General features: G+C 46.3%; 1 protein-coding gene across 4 annotated transcripts in view; it reads right to left on the reverse strand.

Moving 5' to 3' along the window:
• The window catches only part of LOC137346877 (integrin alpha-E-like), a 397091-nt gene that overhangs the window by 303162 nt on the left and 71575 nt on the right, over positions 1 to 22354 (reverse strand). For all 4 annotated transcript variants that reach the window (XM_068010834.1, XM_068010835.1, XM_068010833.1 and 1 more), the window contains exon 3: positions 7582 to 7685. In XM_068010834.1, the coding sequence (XP_067866935.1) occupies positions 7582 to 7685 (104 nt within the window). The remainder of the gene's footprint in view (positions 1 to 7581; positions 7686 to 22354) is intronic.

The following is a 22354-nucleotide window of genomic DNA, read 5'->3' on the forward strand; positions in this document are numbered from 1 at the left end:
AAGAAATGGCCATTATTCTATTCTTTCCTACTACTGCTCATGGTTTCTTGATTGTTGCTTATCTTGAAGTCTGTCACTTGCTGCTAAAGCCAGAAGACGAGTGGGCATGGCACAGACTCATCCTGCCCTGAGTTTTATAGTCCAAGATAGGCACTTTTTAAAGTTGGAGTTTTCTTGCTGAGGTTCACAAAACATATCTTGAGTAAAAGGCAGCCCTCAAACATCAAGTCCAATCATCTAACAAATCAAATCAGATCTGTGACAGGCCAAAGTCACAGATCAAAGTTTCTTACAAGTATTGAATAAGACATCAGGAGCTGAATGATGCTAGATGCCTTGCTTGTTAATGGATCAGATAGTGTTACGTCTTTATGTTGGAAAGAATCACACTTTAAACTTGGAAAAGGCTGGAATCAGTCTGTTTATTACAGCACCATGCTGTCTGCTGTAGAAACCTGGTTGAACTGGTTCTTGTGTTACATATAACATGACTCCCCAGTGCAGCCGTGAATGTGGCCCCCCCCCCCACATTGGAACACTTACACGTAACAACTAGTTCCTAGCAAATTAGTTCCTAATACTATACAGATAGTATAACAATATATAACAATCCTCTTTCTTTAAAACATAATGCCCCTATATCAATATAACTGTCAATATGAATAAAGATTATCATCCGACTTGTGGAAATAATCTGAACCCCTTTTTAGAGTCTTTTATAGAGTGTATTTAAAAAAAAAATTATTCACAGTATCGCTTGGGTGGTAATATGCTGTGCCTCCATCTTGTAGATTTGGCATTTGTTCCTCAGTGGTGAGTTGGCACGCTGTACAGGCAATGTTGTGTCACTTGCTGGTGATGTCGTTGATGTTGTCTCGCTAGATAGTGATGTTTCCGGTGTTGTTGATGGTCTTTTCTGTTGTTCCAGCTCAGGTATAGGTCGAATATGGATTCTGTTCCTTCTCATTTGGTACCAGTTTGGGTCTCAATGATATATGACCTTGGAGTCTCAGCTTCACTAACAACTTTTGCTGGGCTCCAGGTTTTCATGATTGGATCCTATACATGTACAGTTTGTCCTTTCAACAGCTCAGGTAGGGATTTAGCATACTTGTTGGAGTGTTGCTCTCCTCTTACCTGTGCTTCAGTGAGTTGTTGTCTCACTTCCTCCTGGTCACTTGAAGGATGTATTTTGCTTGGCAGAGTTGTCTTATATTTTCTTCCATTTAACAGCTCTGCAAGTGATGTCATGTCAGCCTTGAGAGGTGTGGATCGGAGTGACAAGGCGGCCAGGTTTGGGTCTTCCTTCATCTCTTGGCATTTCACAAGCGTTCTTTTGACCTTCTGGACGTGTCTTTCTATAAATCCGTATCCCGTGGGTAATGTGGTGGTGAGGTGATGGTGTTGAACCCACACTGGTCAGCGAATTCCTTAAATTCTCTGGATGTAAATTGGGTGCCATTGTCACATTAACCTTTCAGGAATCCCTTGCTCAGCGAACAGAACTCGTACTGCTGAGATGATTGCTGTGGCTCTCAAGTCTTTCATCGTCCAGATAAAAGGGAATTTTGAGTGGTAGTCTGCAATTATGAGATACCATTCTTGATTATGTGTGGATAAATCGACTCCCACAGGATGCCATGGTCTGGGTGGTACTTCGGTAGCTAACATCTCCTCTTTCTGTTGTGAGTTTCTGTACTTCTGGCATACATTGCATGTAGACACCATATTTTTGATATCTTGGGATACACCTATCCAGTAGAAAGCTGATTTGGCTCTGAGCTTACACTTCTGCATTCCCATATGGCCTTCATGTATCTTTTGGAGAGGTTCTTCCTGCATTGTTTTGGAAATGATTATTCTGGATCAGTACTGCCGTATTGCTGGCTGTGTATGCTGTCAACATTCTCATCGTGGAAATAGGCAATTTCAGCCAGCGTGGGAAAGTGACCTTTAGCGAATGACAGCTTATTGACGTCTTTGACTTTCATGCTGGCGGTGCTCCCACACGGGCGGAGCGGGAGTTCTCCGGGGAGATCAGGAAGGTCAGCGCTCTTCGCCATAGCACTGATCGTCTCGATTGGGAAGAGACAATCACAAGGAGGGAGAATCAGCAACAATTCTGGAACACAATCATCTTCCTCTAGTGGTTGAGAGCTTCTCTTCAACCTCACAAAATCATCTGCAGCCCTTCCAGCTCCAGCAGTGCTCTCCATGACACACTGCAGCCATAGCCTGCCTTCTCTGGCTTTTCCCCCAGCTAATTCCGGACTCGGCTACACAGTCCGACCTCCATCTCTTCACTGCTCACTGAGAGAACCAATCAACCACAAACTGCGACTCAGCGCCGTACTCACCGCCTGCCTGGCCGCAGTGTTAATGTCAGCACGCTCCTGTCATGTGACTCTGACCACTACTACTCAACATTTTCTTTCATCAGCTCCCACAGGTTTGCTATGTGTTCCGACATGTGCGGAATAAAGAAGCTCATGTATTGTATCAAACCAAGGAAACTTTTCAACTCTCTTATCTCTTGGGGCTTCCATCCCTGAGATGGCTGAGATTCTTTCAGGACTCGGCTTGACTGCATCAGGTGTGTACACCATTCCGAAGAACTGGCATTGTCATTTTCACAATGCATTTGTCTGTGTTTAGCTTAGTCCCAACTTTCCTGGTTCTCTCCATGGCTTCATGTAGATGGTTGTCGTGATCTTTTCCATCTATACCATATATTTGGATATCATCAGCAATGCCGACTGCTCCTTTGCATCCCTTGTCTGGCTTGTCTACTTTCTGATGGAACACATCCTGGCTCACTTTGAGGCCAAAGGGTAGACGCAGGAATTTGTACTGTCCAAAGGGTGTGTTCAATGCTGTCAACAGTGAAGATTCTGCATCTAGCTTCACGTTCCAGTAGCCATTTCTGGCATCAAGCTTGCTGAAAACTTTTGCCCCTGCCAGTGCTGGTGTGATTTCTTCCAATGTTGGAATAGGGTAGTGATCCCTCTTTATTACTTTGTTAAGGTCTTTGGGATCTAGGCAAATTCTTAGCCGTCCATTTGGCTTCTCTCTCACCACGATGGAATTTACCCAATCTGTAGGCTCTGTGACTCTGGCGATCACCTTCTTTTCTTCCATTCCTTGGAGCTCTCTTTCAAGCTTTCCTTTTAGTTCTACTGGTACTTTATGTGGGAGATGAATCACTGGTTTCATCGCTGGGTCAATAGTGATGTAATACTCAAAATCTTCGAAGCATCCAACCGTCTCATCAAAACACTCTGGGTACACTTGTAACAGATCTTCTTTGTTTCTGATCGGACGGTGCTTTTCAATGGGTGTACTATCTTCAACCCTCAATGTCACCTCCTTCACCTCATGGTTTACTGAGATAATCTGCAGCTCTTCACAACTGCTCAGCTGGACCATCTGTTTCTGTGACGTAGAACATACAGTTAATATCTTTTCCTTTAGGTATCCTAGCTGTTGAATCACAGTTCCCCCGTATGCTGTTAGCAGGACGTTGTTTGGTTTCAGAGCACCTTTCGTGGATAACCATTTCTCTCCAAATTTTCAGGAAAGATCTTCTGGTATAACCTGAGTGGGATGATGTTACTCTGCGCTCCAGTATCAATCTCGACCTTCAAATTTATCATTGTGGGCTTATTTCTCAGCCTCTTCCTAATCTGAATGGTTGTATGAATTTCTTTTCTCTGGGAACTGTCACATCCAGACATTTAGTGCAATTCTATGGTTCCTATGTCTTTCATGTTCTCAAACCCATCGCTACCTCCCAGGGTATGGATGTTTTGGTTTCTTTCACCATTTCTTCGCCCTGTTACTCTGGCTCTGATGACTCGTCTACCACCTTCTTGCCTTGTTCCGCACATCTTTTCCCAGTGATTGGTCTTTCCGCAAGCTCTGCAAATTAATCCATATGCGGGACATTTCCTCCTGTCTGTCAATTCATGTGGACTTCCACAGCTCCTTCACATCTTTCTGTCTTTCTGGGTCAATTTTCTCAATCTGATTTCTTTTTTAAATGTTCTAGGTTTACTCATGGACACTTGCTACCACCATGTTACGTCTTTATGTTGTTTCTGATTCCCAGATGTTGGGAAGAATCACACTTTAAACTTGGAAAAGGCTGCAGTAGTTTGTTTATTACAGCACCATGCTGTCTGCTGTAGAAATCTGGTTAAACTGGTTCTTCTGTTACATATAACATGACTCCCCAGTGCAGCCATGAATGTGGCCCCCCCACTGGAACACTTACACATAACAACTAGTTCCTAGAAAATTAGTTCCTAACACTTTACAGATAGTATAATATATAACAGACAGCAAGAACTGATCGTCATAGAGAGATACAACACTGAAACAGGCCCTTCGGCCCACCAAGTCTGTGCCGACCAACAACCACCCATTTATACTAATCCTACATTAATCCCATATTCCTTACCACATCCCCACCATTCTCCTACCACCTACCTACACTAGGGGCAATTTACAAAGGCCAATTTACCTATCAACATGCAAGTCTTTGGCTGTGGGAAGAAACCGGAGCACCTGGCGGAAACCCACACGGGCACAGGGAGAACTTGCAAAGTCCGCACAGGCAGTACCCAGAACCGAACCCAGGTCGCTGGAGCTGTGAGGCTGCGGTGCTAACCACTGCGCCACTGTGCCGCCCCTTTAGTGAGAAGGTGCAGACAAATGTCATCAGCCCATAGGACTGAAACTATATTGGGCACAGTCACAAAGGACATTCTGTGCACACATGACATGGCTTCCCATCTCTTCTCACCCTCTACTGCTCTCCTACCTCTGACATTGTTGACAATGTCACCCTACTGTAGCGTGTCTGCGCTTTTTTTTGTTCTTTCATGGGATGTGGACGTCGCTGGCAAGCCAGCATTTGTTGCCATTCCTAATTGCCCTAGAAAAGGTGGCAGTGAGGCGCTTTCTTGAACCACTGCAATCCATCTGCTGTAAGTACACCCACAGTGCTATCAGGAAGGGAGTTACATGTTCTTAACCCATCTCCGGAGCAGTGAGCTCTCATAATTCTGTTGCTACCTGAGCATTTACAGGACTATATTGCTGCAAATGGTTTCTCCTTCTCTGTTCTTACATGACACTTCTAGTGCATCCCAAGGGTTCATTTGTGGCATCCTCCTTGCATTATTTACTTGCTACCCTCCAGGCCACAGTACTACCAAGGAAAGATAGGATTTTTTTTTTCGTTCAAGGGATGTGAGCATCACTGGCAAGGCAAGCATTTGTAGCCCATCCCTAATTGCCTTTGAGAAGGTGGTGGTGAGCCACCCTTGAACTGCTGCAGTCCTTGTGGTGTTGGTACACCCGCAGTGCTGTTAGAGAGGGAGTTCCAGGTTTTTGATCCAGTGACAGTGAAAGAATTGCAATATTGTTCCAAGTCAGGGTGGTGTGCGACTTGGAGGGGAACTTGCAGGTGGTGGTGTTCCCATGTGGCCACTGCACTTGTCCTTCTGGGTGGTAAAGGTCACGGGTTTGGAAGATGCGGACGAAGGAGGCTTGGTGAGTTGCTGCAGTACATCGTGTAGATGATATACACTGCTGCCACTGTGTGACAGTGGTGGAGGGAATGAATGGTTAAGGTTATGGATGGGGTGCCGATCAAGTGGGCTGCTTTATCCTGGATGGTGTCGAGCTTCTTGAGTGTTGTTGGAGCTGCACCCATCCAGGCAAGTGGAGAGTATTCCATCACACTCCTTGACTTGTGCCTCGTAGAAGGTGGACAGGCTTTGGGAAGTCAGGAAGTGAGTTACTCACCGCAGAATTCCCAGCCTCTGACCTGCTCTTCTAGCCACAGTATTTACATGCTGGTCCAGTTAAGTTTCTGGTCAATGGTAATGCTCAGGATGTTGATGGTAGGGGATTCAGGGATGGTAATGCCATTGAACATCAAGGCGAGATGGTTAGACTCTCTCTTGTTGGAGATGCTCATTGCCTGGCACTTGTGAATAGAAAAAACTACTGCTTTACTGTGCTTAACTCACCCCTTGCAAGCAACCACCTGCTTAATGGTGCAGTGGTATTGCTCATGGCTGCCCTTCTCCAAATTGTTGTTGTTGTTAATTCAAGCCTCAAGAATACAAGCGCTGCCTCCTGACACCTCCTCCCTATCCTGATGGTCACCCAGATTCCTTCTTCACTAACTCTGCCTGCAGAATGACCACATCTGAGGTGGAGCACAAGACATTCACAAATTGCCTGTCTGATCTTGATGACCAAACTTTCCCCTGTAATATTATTCTTTCTTTTGGTATGTGAAGTATTGTAAGATTCACAGGACTATAAATAATATCAAAAGAATATGTGGGTTTTTATTATAACTAAAACTAGAACATATATACACACAGCTGCTACAAGAGCACATCTACACACATCTCACTCTGTTGAGCTACAACCACAACTCCCTGGTCATGTGTGACGCAACATCACTTCCTCAGGTGACTCTTCATTTACAGCCTCTTAACGTGATCCCTAAGCATCCTCCATTAGAATGTTGGCAAATGTTGGCAAGAGTATTGCTTTTCTCTTTGGCTTCCATCAGCACTTTCATGCTTCTAGCCTCAAACCCATCAATCACTCTGGCAAACACTTCAAACTGAGTCCAGAAATGTGTAACCTTGGTGTCCTGCTTAACAATGAGCTCAACTTCTTCCACCACATCCACTTTATTACCGAAGTTGCTTCTTCCATCTTTGCATTATTGCTATCTCTGTCCTGGCTTTCAGTTTCTGCTGACAAAACTATGTTGGTGGCTTCATCATTTTCAAGCTTGACTTTCCAGTGGCCTTCCAACAGGCCTCAATGCCTTTCTTTCAGGCCACCCCAATGCCCTTCCATCGGGTCCACAAATGCGCTTCCACTGGGCCCATGAGTGCCCTTCCATCAGGTCCACGAATGCCAACTATCAAGCCCACCAATATTCCATCGCGTCCCCAGTGCCCTACCATCAGGCCCCCCAGAGCTCTTCTTTCGGGACCTCAATGTTATTCCATTGGGCTCCCCAAATGCCCTTTGTGTTGATTTCAAAATTATGCCTCATTTTCAAATCCCTCCACACATTGCCCTCTCCAGCTTCATGGTGTTTTCCTGCCCTATATCCCTGCAGGAAACATTCAGATCCTCTAAAACAGGAATTCTATTCAACCTGTAATACAACACTGGTAGCGGCTCATTCATCCGGGACATTCCTGCCCTCTGGAATTCCTTGCCCAGTTTCCCCTGCCTAGCACCTTTTCTCCCTGCTATCAAAATCCTTCTATTACTTGTGCTTCCAGTCTTCCATTCTAGCCTCTACATTTTTCTTCCCGGTCCCCATTCTTAGAATCGGCCATTTCCTTCCTTATTGCAATCACTCTGAGAAATCTTCCAGTCCATGAGGAGCCCTGTATTAATTGAGGTTGTTGTTCTACTTTTACTTGATACTCACAAAGGCCTTGCAACACTAAAAAGCTTTTGAAACCATTCCAAAATTCCTAAGCATATAATTTAATAACAAATAAACCGTAAACTTGTCCAGATAGGGATTACCTGCGAGATGGATAGGTTCACATAGTTTTCTTTTTAGATCACATTTCTCTAATCTCCCATAGTGTCTGTTGTCGTTGGTATACAGGGGAGAGCTGACCAATATCCTAATAATAAAAACACAAATATGTAAATAAAATAGGTTTCAGGACACCTTAGGTAAAACAAACCACAATTACTCCCTCATATTGTGCCAGTATGAAGTCTCATGGCATGAGGTCAAACATGGGCAAGGAAACCTCCTGCTGATTACCACCTACCGCCCTCCTCGGCTGATGAATCAGTGCTTCTCCATGTTGAACACCAACTAGAAGAAGCACTGAGGGTGGCAAGGGGATAGAATGTACTCTGAGTGGGGGCCTTCAATGTCCATCACCAAGAGTGCCTCGGTAGCACCACCACTGACCGAGATGGCCGAGTCCTGAAGGACATCGCTGCTAGACTGGATCTGCGGCAGGTGGTGAGGGAACAAACAAGAGGGAAAAATATACTTGACCTCGTACTCACCATTCTACCTGCCGCAGATGCATCTGTCCACGACAGTGTTGGTAGGAATGACGACCACGCAGTCCTTGTGGAACCGGAGTCCTGCCTTCACATTGAGGATACCCACCATCGTGTTGTGTGGCATTACCATCGTGCTAAATGGGTTAGATTTTGAACAGATCTAGCAACTCAAAGCTGGGCACCCATGAGGCGCTGTGGGCCATCAGTAGCAGCAGCACCGTATTCAATCACAATCTCTAACCTCATAGCCCAGCTACTTAAATACTATGGCTACAAGAACAGGTCAGAGATTGGGAATTCTGCGACAAGTAACTCACCTCCTGACTCCCCAATCCCTGTCCACCATCTATAAGAAACAGGTCAGGAGTGTGGAACACAGGAACACAGGAGCAGGCCATTCAGCCCATCGAGCCTGCTCCGCCATTCAATACAGTCATGGCTGATCATCCACTTCAATGTCTTTTTCCCACACTATCCCCATCTCCCTTTATGGCATTGGTGTTCAGAAATCGGTCAATCTCTGCTTCAAACATACTTGATGACTGAGCGTCCACAGCTCTGGGATAGAGAATTCCAAAGATTCACAACCCACTGAGTAAAGAAATTTCTCCTCATCTCAGTCCTAACTGGCTTCACCCTTAATTTGAAATTGAGTCCCCTGGTTCTAGACTCCCCAACCAGGGGAAACATCTTAGCTGCATCTACCCTGTCTATCCCTTTAAGTATTTTGTAGGCTTCAATGAGATCACCTCTCATTCTTCAAAACTCTACAGAATACAGGCCCAGTTTCCCCAATCTCTCTTCATAGGACAGACCCGCCATCCCAAGAACAAGTCTGGTGAACCTTCGTTGCACTCCCTCTATGGCAATAATATCCTTCCAAAGGTAGGGGGACCAAAGCTGCACACAGTACTCCAGGGTGCAGTCGAACCAAGGTTCCATTTGATTGAAGCAAGACTAACAGGTCTGTTTGGAGCACCCTGTTTTCCCTCTCCCTCCCTTCTTAAAAATGGTGTGCAGATTGCAAGCTGAGTGTGGAGATTCGGGTTTGGTGAGTGGCAAGTTCAGTGAAGGGGAGAGGAGGTACTCCATTTTTCTACTTTTTTAACCCTCCAGTATTTGGTTCTTGCTTCGGTGCAGTGGAAAGAGCTGGCTGGTGAGTACCTGTTAAGCTATTCTACTTAGAATAAACAGTCTGTAAAGTGAAGGTATGGTAGGGCAGCTCGGCTGAATGGAATGTGCATCCTGTGGCATGTGGAAAGTCATGGACGTACCATGTGTCCTAGAGAAACACATCTGCAGGAAGTGTCACTGGCTGCATAAACTTGAGCTCCAGGTTTCGGAACTCGAGCGTCAGCTGGAGTCTCTGTTGTGCATCTGCGAGGTGGAGGACTACGTGAATAGCATGTTTAGGGAGGTGGTCACACCACAGGTTAGGAGCATGCAGGCAGCAAGGGAATGGGTGACTGCCAGCCAGTCTAAGAGAACCAGGCAGGTTGTGCAGGAATCTCCTGATATGATCTCACGTGCTAATCGCTTTTCCACTTTGGGTACCGGTGAGGGTGATGGTTCCTCAGAGGAGTGCAGTCAGAGCCAGGTTTGTGGCACCACAGGTGTCTCAGCTGCACAGGAGGGTAGGAAGAAGAGTGGAACAGCTGCAGTGATAATGGGGATTCGTTAGTTAGGGAAACAGACAGGCGTTTCTGCAACAGTAAATGTGACTCTAGGATGGTGTGTTGCCTTCCTGGTGCCAGGGTTAAGGATGTCACGGAGCGGTTGCAGGACATTCTTCTGGGGGATGGTAAACAGCCAGAGGTCATGGTCCACATTGGTACCAATGACATAGAGAAGAAGGAGGTTGAGGTCCTGAAAGCAGATTTTAGGGAGCTAGGAAGGTGATTGAAAAGCAGGACCTCAAAAGCAGTAATCTCAGGATTACTGCCAGTCCCACTTGCAAGTGAGCATAAGAATAGGAGAATTGAGCGATTGAACACGTGGCTGGAGAACTGGTGTAGGAGGGAGGGCATCAGATTTCTGAGATATTGGCACCGGTTCTGGGGCAGTGGGACCTGTACAAGGTGGACGGGTTGCATCTTAGCAGGACTGGGACGAAAAGCCTCGCAGGGAGATTGGATAGTGCTATTGGGGAGGGTTTAAACTAAATTGTCAGGGGGATGGGAACCTGAGAGGGAACTCAGATTGGAGTGAAGCAAAACTGGTAACTTGTCAGGGGTGTGGGAACCAGGAGCAAGTATCAGAGGGGAATACCAAGGTGCACAGAATTCTGGGGGAGATTGATAGCACGAGAGTAGGGAATAGTAAGTTATTAGGTGGGATCAGAGTAAGGGAGAAAGTGATAAAGTCTGAATCAGGATTAATGTGCATGTATGTGTGGTTAATAAGACTGGTGAGGTACAGGTGCAGATTGCCATGTGGAAATATGATGTTGTGGTTACAACAGAGACCTGGCTCAAAGAAGGGCAGGATTGGGTGTTAAATGTTCCTGGATATAAGGTGTTCAGGAAAAATAGGAAAGGGAAAAAAGGGGGAGAGATGGCAGTATTGATTAAGAAGAGCATCACAGTGCTGGAGAAAAAGGATGCCACACAGGGGTCAAGGACAGAATCAATTTGGCTAGAGCTAAGGAACAAAAAAGATGTACTTACATTGCTCGATGTTGTCTATAGGCTACCAGCTAGTGGGAAGGACGTGAAGGAACAAATTTGCAAGGAAATTACAGAAAGGTGCAAAAATTATAGGGTGGTTACAATGGGGGACTTTAATTATCCAAACATAGACTGGGATAATAGTAGTGTAAAGGGAAGTGAGGGGCAAGAGTTCCTAGTGTGTGTTCAGGAAAATTTTCGACAGCAGTATGTTGCTCATCCAACAAGAAAGGAGGTACTGTTAGACCTGGTTAGAGTCATAGGGTCATAGAGTTATACAGCACAGAAACAGGTCCTTCGGCCCATCGTGTCTGTGCCAGCCATCCACCACCCAATTATTATAATCCCATATTCCTGCACTTGGCCCGTAGCCTTGTATGCTATGGCGTTTCAAGTGCTCATCTAAATACTTCTTAAATGTCGTGAGGGTTCTTGGGAATGAGGTGGGCCAAGTGGATCAAGTGACAGTAGGAGAGCATTTAGGGGATAGTGATCATTGCATCATAAGGTTTAAGCTGACTATGGAAAAGGACAAAGAGCAGTCCAGGGTAAGAATAATTAACTGGGGGAAGGCCAATTTCAATGGGGTAAGAATGGAGCTGGAGTGAATAAATTGGAGTCAAAAGCTGGCAGGAAAACCGGTCGATGAACAATGGGCTACCTTCAAAGAAGAGATAGTTCAGGCACAGTCAAGGTATGTTCCCTCGAAGGGGAAAAGTAGGATAAACAAATCCAGAGCTCCCTGGCTGACAAAAGAGGTAGCGATTAAGATAAAGAAGAAAAAATGTACTTATGACAGATGCCAGGTAGAAAATACTATTGAGAACCAGGCTGAATATAGAGGGTCCAGAGGGGAAGTGGTTTAAAATCTCTTTCTTTTAGTTTGGTGACTGCAGCTTGACAGTAGTGGAGGTGCGGGAGCGAGCTTACAGCCGGGAAGTCAATTTCAGTGTAAGTTTAAAAGTTAATTCCCTTTTGTTTTCGGAGGACCAGGGGACTGCTGGGTAAGTAAAAACTATATATTTGGGTGGTTTAAAATCTCTTTTTCTTTTAGTTTTGGTGACTGCAGCTTGACAGTAGCGGAGGTGCGGGAGCGAGCTTACAGCTGGGAAGTCAATTTCAGTGTAAGTTTAAAAGTTAATTCCCTTTTGTTTTCGGAGGACCAGGGGACTGCTGGGTAAGTAAAAACTATATATTTGGGTGGTGGCTGTACCCGAGACACTACACGTGTAGTGTCTCCCACCCACCCTCCTCCTTTAACCAAAAAAAAGGACTCTGTTGTGTTGATAAGGTAAGCTTTTTATTTAAGAAGTTCTGTCTGTTGGATTGCTAACCTAACAAGTTTTGACTTTTTTTTTGGTTTTTCAGTAGATTTGTTGGGAATTTAGAATAGAGGGAATGGAAGTTAAGGCAGTTGTATGCTCCTCCTGCAGAATGTGGGAGGTAAGGGTCACCAAGAGTGTCCCTGCTGACTGCATCTGCGGGAAGTGCACCCAACTCCAGCTCCTCGAGAACCGCGTTAGGGAACTGGAGCTGGAGCTGGATGAACTTCGGATCATTCGGGAGGCGGAGGGGGTTATTGAGAGGAGTTATGGGGAGGTAGTCACACCTCAGGTACAAGAAGTAGGTAGATGGGTTACCGTCAGGGGAAGGAGAGGGAACCAGCAGGCAGTGCAGGGATCCCCTGTGGCCGTTTCCCTCAACAACAGGTATACCGTTTTGGATACTGTTGCGGGGGACGACTTACCAGGGGTAAGCAATGGGGTACAGGTATCTGGCACAGAGTCTGTCCCTGATGCTCAGAAGGGAAGGGGGAAAAGGAGCAGAGCATTAGTCATTGGGGACTCCATTGTTAGGGGAACAGATAGGAGGTTCTGTGGGAACGAGAGAGACTCACGGTTGGTATGTTGCCTCCCAGGTGCCAGGGTTCGTGATGTCTCGGATCGTGTTTTTGGGATCCTTAAGGGGGAGGGGGAGCAGACCCAAGTCGTGGTCCACATAGGCACCAACGACATAGGTAGGAAGAGAGATGGGGATTTAAGGCAGAAATTCAGGGAGCTAGGGTGGAAGCTTAGAGCGAGAACAAACAGAGTTGTTATCTCTGGGTTGTTGCCCGTGCCACGTGATAGCGAAGCGAGGAATAGGGAGAGAGAGGAGTTGAACACGTGGCTGCAGGGATGGTGCAGGAGGGAGGGTTTTGGTTTCCTGGATAATTGGGGCTCTTTCTGGGGTAGGTGGGACCTCTACAAACAGGATGGTCTTCACCTGAACCAGAGGGGTACCAATATCCTGGGGGGGAGATTTGCTAGTGCTCTTCGGGGGGGTTTAAACTAATTCAGCAGGGGAATGGGAACCTAAATTGTAGTGCCAGTGTACAGGATGTTGACAGTAGTGAGGGCAGGGATAAGGTTACAAGGACGCAAGAGGGCACTGGCAAGCAAGAACCTGGTTTAAAGTGTGTCTACTTCAACGGCAGGAGCATCCGGAATAAGGTGGGTGAGCTTGCAGCATGGGTTGGTACCTGGGATCTCGATGTAGTGGTCATTTCGGAGACATGGGTAGAGCAGGGGCAGGAATGGATGTTGCAGGTTCCGGGATTTAGATGTTTCAGTAAGAACAGTGAAGATGGTAAAAGAGGGGGGGGGTGTGGCATTGTTAATCAAGGAAAGTATTACAGCGACAGAAAGGACGTTTGAGGACTCGTCTACTGAGGTAGTATGGGCCGAGGTTAGAAACAGGAGAGGTGAGGTCACCCTGTTGGGAGTCTTTTATAGACCTCCAAATAGTTCCAGAGATGTAGAGGAAAGGATAGCGAAGATGATTCTCGACAGGGGCGAGAGTAACAGGGTAGTTGTTATGGGGGACTTTAACTTTCCAAATATCGACTGGAAATACTGTAGTTCGAGTACTTTAGATGGGTCAGTTTTTGTCCAGTGTGTGCAGAAGGGTTTTCTGACACAGTATGTAGACAGGCCAACCAGGGGCGATGCCACATTGGATTTGGTACTGGGTAATGAACCCGGCCAGGTGTCAGATTTAGATGTAGGTGAGCACTTTGGTGATAGTGATCACAATTCGGTTAGGTTTACCTTAGCAATGGGCAGGGACAGGTATATACCGCAGGGCAAAAATTATAGCTGGGGGAAAGGAAATTATGATGCGATTAGGCAAGATTTAGGATGCGTAGGATGGGGAAGGAAACTGCAGGGGATGGGAACAATCGAAATGTGGAGCTTATTCAAGGAGCAGCTACTGCGTGTCCTTGATAAGTATGTACCTGTGAGGCAGGGAGGAAGTTGTCGAGCGAGAGAGCCGTGGTTTACTAAAGAAGTTGAAGCGCTTGTCAAGAGGAAGAAGAAGGCTTATGTTAGGATGAGACGTGAAGGCTCAGTTAGGGCGCTTGAGAGTTACAAGCTAGCCAGGAAGGATCTAAAGGGAGAGCTAAGAGCAAGGAGAGGACACGAGAAGTCATTGGCGGATAGGATCAGGGAAAACCCTAAGGCTTTCTATAGGTATATCAGGAATAAAAGAATGACTAGAGTTAGATTAGGGCCAATCAAGGATAGTAGTGGGAAGTTGTGTGTGGAATCAGAGGAGATAGGGGAAGTGTTAAATGAATATTTTTCGTCAGTATTTACAGTGGAGAAAGAAAATGTTGTCGAGGAGAATACTGAGATTCAGGCTACTAGGCTAGATGGGATTGAGGTTCGCAAGGAGGAGGTGTTATCAATTTTGGAAAGTGTGAAAATAGATAAGTCCCCTGGGCCAGATGGGATTTATCCTAGGATTCTCTGGGAAGCTAGGGAGGAGATTGCAGAGCCTTTGTCCTCGATCTTTATGTAGTCATTATCGACAGGAATAGTGCCGGAAGACTGGAGGATAGCAAATGTTGTCCCCTTGTTCAAGAAGGGGAGTAGAGACAGCCCTGGTAATTATAGACCTGTGAGCCTTACTTCGGTTGTGGGTAAAATGTTGGAAAAGGTTATAAGAGACAGGATTTATAATCATCTTGAAAAGAATAAGTTCATTAGCGATAGTCAGCACGGTTTTGTGACGGGCAGGTCGTGCCTCACAAACCTTATTGAGTTTTTCGAGAAGGTGACCAAACAGGTGGATGAGGGTAAAGCAGTGGATGTGGTGTATATGGATTTCAGTAAGGCGTTTAATAAGGTTCCCCACGGTAGGCTATTGCAGAAAATACGGAAGTATGGGGTTGAAGGTGATTTAGAGCTTTGGATCAGAAATTGGCTAGCTGAAAGAAGACAGAGGGTGGTGGTTGATGGCAAATGTTCATCCTGGAGTTTAGTTACTAGTGGTGTACCGCAAGGATCTGTTTTGGGGCCACTGCTGTTTGTCATCTTTATAAATGACCTGGAAGAGGGTGTAGAAGGGTGGGTTAGTAAATTTGCGGATGACACTAAGGTCGGTGGAGTTGTGGATAGTGCCGAAGGATGTTGTAGGGTACAGAGGGACATAGATAGGCTGCAGAGCTGGGCTGAGAGATGGCAAATGGAGTTTAATGCGGAAAAGTGCGAGGTGATTCACTTTGGAAGGAGTAACAGGAATGCAGAGTATTGGGCTAATGGGAAGATTCTTGGTAGTGTAGATGAGCAGAGAGATCTTGGTGTCCAGGTGCTTAAATCCCTGAAGGTTGCTACCCAGGTTAATAGGGCTGTTAAGAAGGCATATGGTGTGTTAGCTTTTATTAGTAGGGGGATCAAGTTTCGGAGCCACGAGGTCATGCTGCAGCTGTACAAAACTCTGGTGAGACCGCACCTGGAGTATTGCGTGCAGTTCTGGTCACCGAATTCTTGGAAGGATGTGGAAGCTTTGGAAAGGGTGCAGAGGAGATTTACTAGGATGTTGCCTGGTATGGAGGGAAGGTCTTACGAGGAAAGGCTGAGGGACTTGAGGTTGTTTTCGTTGGAGAGAAGGAGGAGGAGAGGTGACTTAATAGAGACATATAAGATAATCAGAGGGTTAGATAGGGTGGATAGTGAGAGTCTTTTTCCTCGGATGGTGATGGCAAACACGAGGGGACATAGCTTTAAGTTAAGGGGTGATAGATATAGGACAGATGTCAGAGGTAGTTTCTTTACTCAGAGAGTAGTAGGGGCGTGGAACGCCCTGCCTGCAGCAGTAGTAGACTCGCCAACTTTAAGGGCATTTAAGTGGTCATTGGATAGACATATGGATGAAAATGGAATAGTGTAGGTCAGATGGTTTCACAGGTCGGCGCAACTTCGAGGGCCGAAGGGCCTGTACTGCGCTGTAATGTTCTAATTCAAATAAGAGAATCAGAGAGAGAGCATGAAAAGAGACTGGCAGCTAGCATTAAAGGAAATCCTAAAGTTTTCTCTTGGCATATAAATAGTAAAAAGGTGGTAAAAGGAGGAGTGGGGCCCATTCGAGACCAGAAGGAGGATTTACACATGGAGGCAGAGGGCATAGCTGAGGTATTAAATGAATACTTGACACCAGTCTTTACCAAGGAAGATGATGCAACCCAGGCAATGTTGTAAGAGGAGGTAAGTCAGATACTAGAGGGGTTTAAAATTGATAAAGAGGAAGTATTAAAAAGGCTGTCTGTACTTAAAGTGGAGAAAGCACCTGGGCCAGATGAGATGTATCCAAGGATACTGAGGGAAGCGAGGGTGGAAATTGCAGAGACACTGGCCATAATTTTTCAGTCTTCCTTAGACTCGGGGGTGATGCCAGAGGACTGGAGAATTGCAAACGCTACACCCTTGTTCAAAAAAGGGTGTAAAGATAAGCCCAGCAACTACAGGTCAGTCAGTTTAACTTCGGTGGTGGGAAAACTTCTAAAAAAAATTTTCGGCACAAAATCAAGTCACATGGACAAATGTAAGTTAATTAAGGAAAGCTAGAATGGATTTCCTAAGGGAAAATCATGTCTAACTAACTTAGAGTTTTTTGAGGGTTGATGAGGGTAATGCTGTTGATGTGGAGCACATGGACCTTCAAAAGGCTTTTGATACAGTGTCACACAGACTTGTGAGCAAACTTGCAGCTCATGGAATAAAAGAGACGGCAGCAACATGGATACGAAATTGGCTAAGTGACAGGAAACAGAGAGTAGTTGTTAATGAATGTTTTTCAGGCTGGAGGAAGGTTTGTAGTGGAGGTCCCCAGGGATCATTGTTGGGAACCTTCCTTTTCCTGATATATATTAATGACCTAGACCTTGGTGTGCAGGGCACAATTTCAACGTTTGCAGATGATATGAAACTTGGAACCATTGTGAACTGTGAGGAGGACAGTGTAGAACTTCAAAAGGGCATGAACAAGTTGGTGGAATGGGCAGATAGATGGCAGATGAAGTTCAATGCAGGGAAATGTGAAGTGATTCACTTTGGTAGGAAGAACATGGAGAAACAATATAGAATAAAGGGTACAATTCTAAAAGGGGTACAGGAGCAGAGGGACCTAGGTGTATATATGCACAAGTCATTGAAGGTGGCAGGACAGGTTGAGTGAGCGGTTAATAAAGCATACAGTATCCTGGGCTTTATTAATAGGAGCAAAGAGTACAAGAGTAAGGAGGTTATGTTGAACTTGTACAAGACACTAGTTCAGCCTCAGCTGGAGTACTGGCCCCAGTTCTGGGCGCCACACTTTAGGAAAGATGTGAGAGCATTGGAGAAAGTACAGAAAAGATTCACAAGAATGGTTCCAGGGATGAGGAATTTCAGTTATGAAGATAGATTGGAGAAGTTAAGACTGTTTTAATCCTTGGGGAAGAGAAGGCTGAGAGGTGATTTGATAGAGGTATTCAAAATTATGAGGGGTCTGGACAGAGTAGATAAAGAGAAACTGTTCCCACTCATGAAAGGTTCGAGAACAAACCATTTGGGCGGCTCAGTGGTTAGCACTGCAGCCTCACAGCTCCAGCGACCCGGGTTCAATTCTGGGTACTGCCTGTGTGGAGTTTGCAAGTTCTCCCTGTGTCTGCGTGGGTTTCCTCCGGGTGCTCCGGTTTCCTCCCACATGCCAAAAGACTTGCAGGTTGATAGGTAAATTGGCCATTAGAAATTGCCCCTAGTATAGGTAGGTGGTCGGGAAATATAGGGACAGGTGGGGATGTGGTAGGAGTGTAGGATTAGTATAAATGGGTGGTTGATGGTCGGCACAGATTCGGTGGGCCGAAGGGCCTGTTTCAGTGCTGTATCTGTAACTAACTAACGAGAGGGCACAGATTTAAAGTATTTGGTAAGAGAAGCAAAAGTGACATGAGGAAAAAACTATTTCATGGAGTGGTTAAGGTCTGGAATGTGCTACCTGGGAACGCGGTGGAGGCAGGTTCAATTGAAGCTTTCAGAAGGGAGTTAGACAGTTATATGAAAAGGAAGAATGTGCAGAGTTACAGAAGGCGGCAGGGGAATGGAACTGAGGGAATTGCTCTTTCAGAGAGCGAGTGCAGACACGATGGGCCAAATGTCCTCCTTCCGCACTATAATGATTCTATAATAGTGGGATGACATTTGCAACCTTCCAATCTGCAGGAACCTTCCCATAATCCATAGAATTTTGGAAGATGACCACCAATGCATGCACTATCTCCATAGCTACCTCTTTCAACACTCTGGGATGTAGAATATCAGGTCATGGGGACTTATCAACCTTTAGCTCCATTAATTTCTCCAATACAACCTTCTTACGAATACTAATTTCCTTCAATTCCTCATTCTCCCTAGTCCCTTGGATCTCTAATTCTGGGAGATTTCTTATATCTTCCTCAGTGAAGACAGACACAAAGTAATCATTTAGCTTCTCTCCTGATGGAATACTCTCCACTTGTGTGAATGGGTGCAGCTCCAACAACACTGAAGAAGCTCGACACCATCCAGGACAAAGCAACCTGCTTGATTGTCACCCCATTCACCACCTTTAATATTCACTCCCTTCACCATCGACGCACAGTGGCAGCAGTGTGTACCATCTACAAGATGCACTGCAGCAGCGCACCAAGGCTCCTTTCACAGCACCTTACAGACCTGCGACCTCTACCACCCAGAAGGATAAGGGCAGCAAATGCATGGAAACACCACCACCTGCAAGTTCCCCTCCAAGCCACACACCATCCTGACTTGGAACTATATCGCCGTTCTTTCACTGTGGCTGGGTCAAAATCCTGGAACTTCCTTCCTAACAGCACTGTGTGTGTACCTACACCCAAAGGACTGCAGCGGTTCAAGAAGGCAGCTCACCACCACTTTCTCAAGGAAAATTAGGTTGGGCGATAAAGGCTGGCCTAGCCAGTGACACCCACATCCCATGAACGAATTAAAAAAAAGTAATTATTTTACAGATTGGAGCTTAGCAGTGACAATCTTCATATTCTGCATTCATTTTGTTCAGCTCCCGACATCGGGTTCCTTGGCAGGAGAGGCCGGAAGATCGGAGCGGCAGTGGCCCAACACGGAGCCGGACGCCGGGATTGCCAGACCCAGTTTCCCGGTGGCGACAAGGCTCTATGGCAGCCCCTGTGGCGACTGGACCCTGCTTTTAATATTTAAATATACCTCATGCATCCATTTAAATACAATTCCCCGTGTCAGATCCAGATCTTCCATGAATGGATGGCACTCATGTGCCTTCACTTTCCCGTCCAGGAAAAGCTGGCGCCACCGAGGTGGGGAAGTGGGGAACTCAGGACTTTTAATGTAGTGGAGGTGGGGAAAGAAGGGATCAACTCTGCAATTTCGGTGCATTGCGGGGGATTGGGGGGGGGGGGGGGGGGGTGGTGGCGGGGGAGAAACCGGGCAAATATTTATTTTCGGTGTGGTCAGCGGGGGAAGGGACTCAACTCTGCAGTCTTCAAACATGGCTGACAGCACTTTAAAAATGGCGGCTGCACCTGCGCAGAGAGAGATGACACCGTTAACGGCCTTGCCGAGGCCACCCTCGCCACCTGATTGGGGGGAGGGGGTGTATTGGCCACCTTGCATATTTTAATGAGCCACCATGCTCGAGATCGCAGCGACGTGGGAACATGCGGCCCACTGTTATTTTCACCCGTCGCCGCTCCTGGCTGCAAGAGAACAAAATTCAGCCCATAGTGTTCCACTCTACATAAGAAATGATTGCACGAATTGCCTTCTTCAAAGATCAGCTCTATTGTCTGTGAGGGGAGACTCCAAAATGCAAATATCCATTAGGAGAAGCTACACGACACTACATGGAGGGGCTGCGAGACACTGGTGTCTGTGAGGAGCAACTGTGTGGAACTGGGCTGACTGATCCTTTGTCCCCTTCACCGTCAGGTCAGATTACCTGAAGGTGCTGGGGATATGGTTCGGAAGGGCCGGGGCGTGCACCAAAACCTAGGAGGAGTGAGTAGCCAAGGTACGACAAAATTTGGGCATGTGGGGGCAGCGATCTCTCTCCATTGTGGGTAAGAACCTGGTCATCAGGTGCGAGGCGCTCACGTTGTTGCTCTACGTGGCGCAGGTCTGGCCCATACCCCACTGCTGCGCTGTGGCAGTCACCCAAGCCATTTTCCGCTTCATCTGGGGATCTAAAATGGACCGGGTCCGGAGGGACACGATGTTCAAATCTCTGGACAAGGGCGGGAAAAATGTACCCAACGTGGCCCTCATCCTGATGACCACCTTCGTGTGCGGCTGCATCAAGCTGTGTGTAGACCCCCAGTACGCAAACTCCAAGTGTCACTACGTGCTGAGGTTCTATCTGTCCCCGGTGTTGCGAAGGATGGGCCGGGTCACATTGCCGCGGAACGCTCCATGCAGTTGGACCGTGCCGTACCACCTATCCTTCGTGGAGCAGTTTCTGCGGGAAAACACCTTTGACCACCGGTCCATCAGGCAGTGGTCTGCACGGAATGTCCTCAAGGCCCTACGGGAAAATGAGATGGGGGATCCTGTCGGATGGTTCCCCGAGCAGACCGCCAAAGTCATTTGGCGGAATGCCTCATCACCAGAACTTTCAAACAAGCACCAAGATGTAGCTTGGCTGGTGGTGAGAAGGGCCCTCCCCGTCAGATCCTTCATGCACGCCCGAAGTCTCGCCCCCTCTGCACAATGCCCCCGCGGTGGCTGTGGTGGGGAAGAGACGGTTGCCCACCTCCTCCTGGAATGTGTCTTTGCAAAGCAGTTGTGGAAAGAGATGCAGTGGTTTTTGTCAAGGTTCATCCCAAGCAGCTCTGTAACACAGGAGTCTGTGCTCTACGGGCTGTTCCCAGGGATGCACACCGAGACAAACATCAACTGCTGCTGGAGGACTATCAATTCGGTGAAAGACGCCCTTTGGTCTGCCCGAAACTTGCTGGTCTTCCAGCGCAAACAGTTGTCCACGACCGAATGTTGCAGACTGGCACATTCCAAAGTCCAGGACTACATGCTGAGGGACGCACTAAAGCTTGGGGCAGCCACAGCAAAGGCTCAATGGGGAAAGACCACAGTGTAAGGTCCCCCCCACCAAGCTGAACTGAGGGGCTGGATTCATGGGAAACCCCTCGAACTGTATCGGGAAAATTTTGTGTGCTGTAAATGTAAAAATGTATATGGCATGACAATGAAATGGAAGGGTTGTGAGGCAACTCATAATTGTATCGAAGGAAAGTGATCACCTTTGCACTGTTTGTATTTTTTGACTTGATGCTGTTTTAAACTGTTTGGGAATGTAATTTTTACAGATTTTTATGAATAAAGTATATTTTGAAAATTTAAAAAAAACTCTGTTACTGATGTCTGTTATACTATGCTGATATACCCTAGAGGGCAGGAGAAACTTCTTCACACAGACTTCTGAGGCTGTGGAAACTCACTTCCCAAGTTAAAGTGTGGAGGAGGACGTTATGCCAACTTTCTTGGATAGGTGGATGAAAGTTCACATATACATCTACTAACAAAGAAAGAAAATTGCTGTAAAAAAATTTATTTAAACTTTCAAAAGGCATTTGACAAAGAACCACATAATGGATTTGTTGGCAAAATTAAAGCCCATGGGATTAAAGGGACAGTGGCAGTGTGGATACAAAATTAACTATAGGACAGAAAGCAGAGTGCAATAATGAATATAAAATAAAAACCAGGAAAAAACGTTGACTCGGTTTCTCTCTCCATAGATGCTGCCAGACCTACTGAGTAGTTCCTACATTTTCAGCTTGGCATTTCAGATTTCCAGCATCCACAGTATTTTGTTCCTATGAATGGTTGTTTTTCAGACTGGAAGGAAGTATACAGTGGTGTTCCCAGGTGTCTGTATTAAGACAACTGCTCCTTTTGATAAATATTAATCACCTTGCCATGAGTATACAGGGAATAATTTCTAAGGTTGCAGATGATATGAAACGCTGAAACGTAGTACTAAGTGAGGATAGTAACAGACTTCAGGAGGACACGATGGGCTGAGTGGCCTCTTTCTGTGCCATAACTTTTCTTTGGTTCCATGGACATAGACTGGTAAAATGGGCAGATACGTGGCAGATGAAATTTATTGCACAGAAGTGTGAAGTGATACATTTTGATAAAAAGAATGAGGAGAGTCAATACAAACTAAGTGGTGCAATTTTAAAGTGGATGCAGGTACAGACAGATCTGGGGTTGCATATCTGGGGCGGC

This window comes from Heterodontus francisci, chromosome 30 (assembly GCF_036365525.1).
Source record: "Heterodontus francisci isolate sHetFra1 chromosome 30, sHetFra1.hap1, whole genome shotgun sequence".
NCBI lineage: Eukaryota > Metazoa > Chordata > Chondrichthyes > Heterodontiformes > Heterodontidae > Heterodontus > Heterodontus francisci.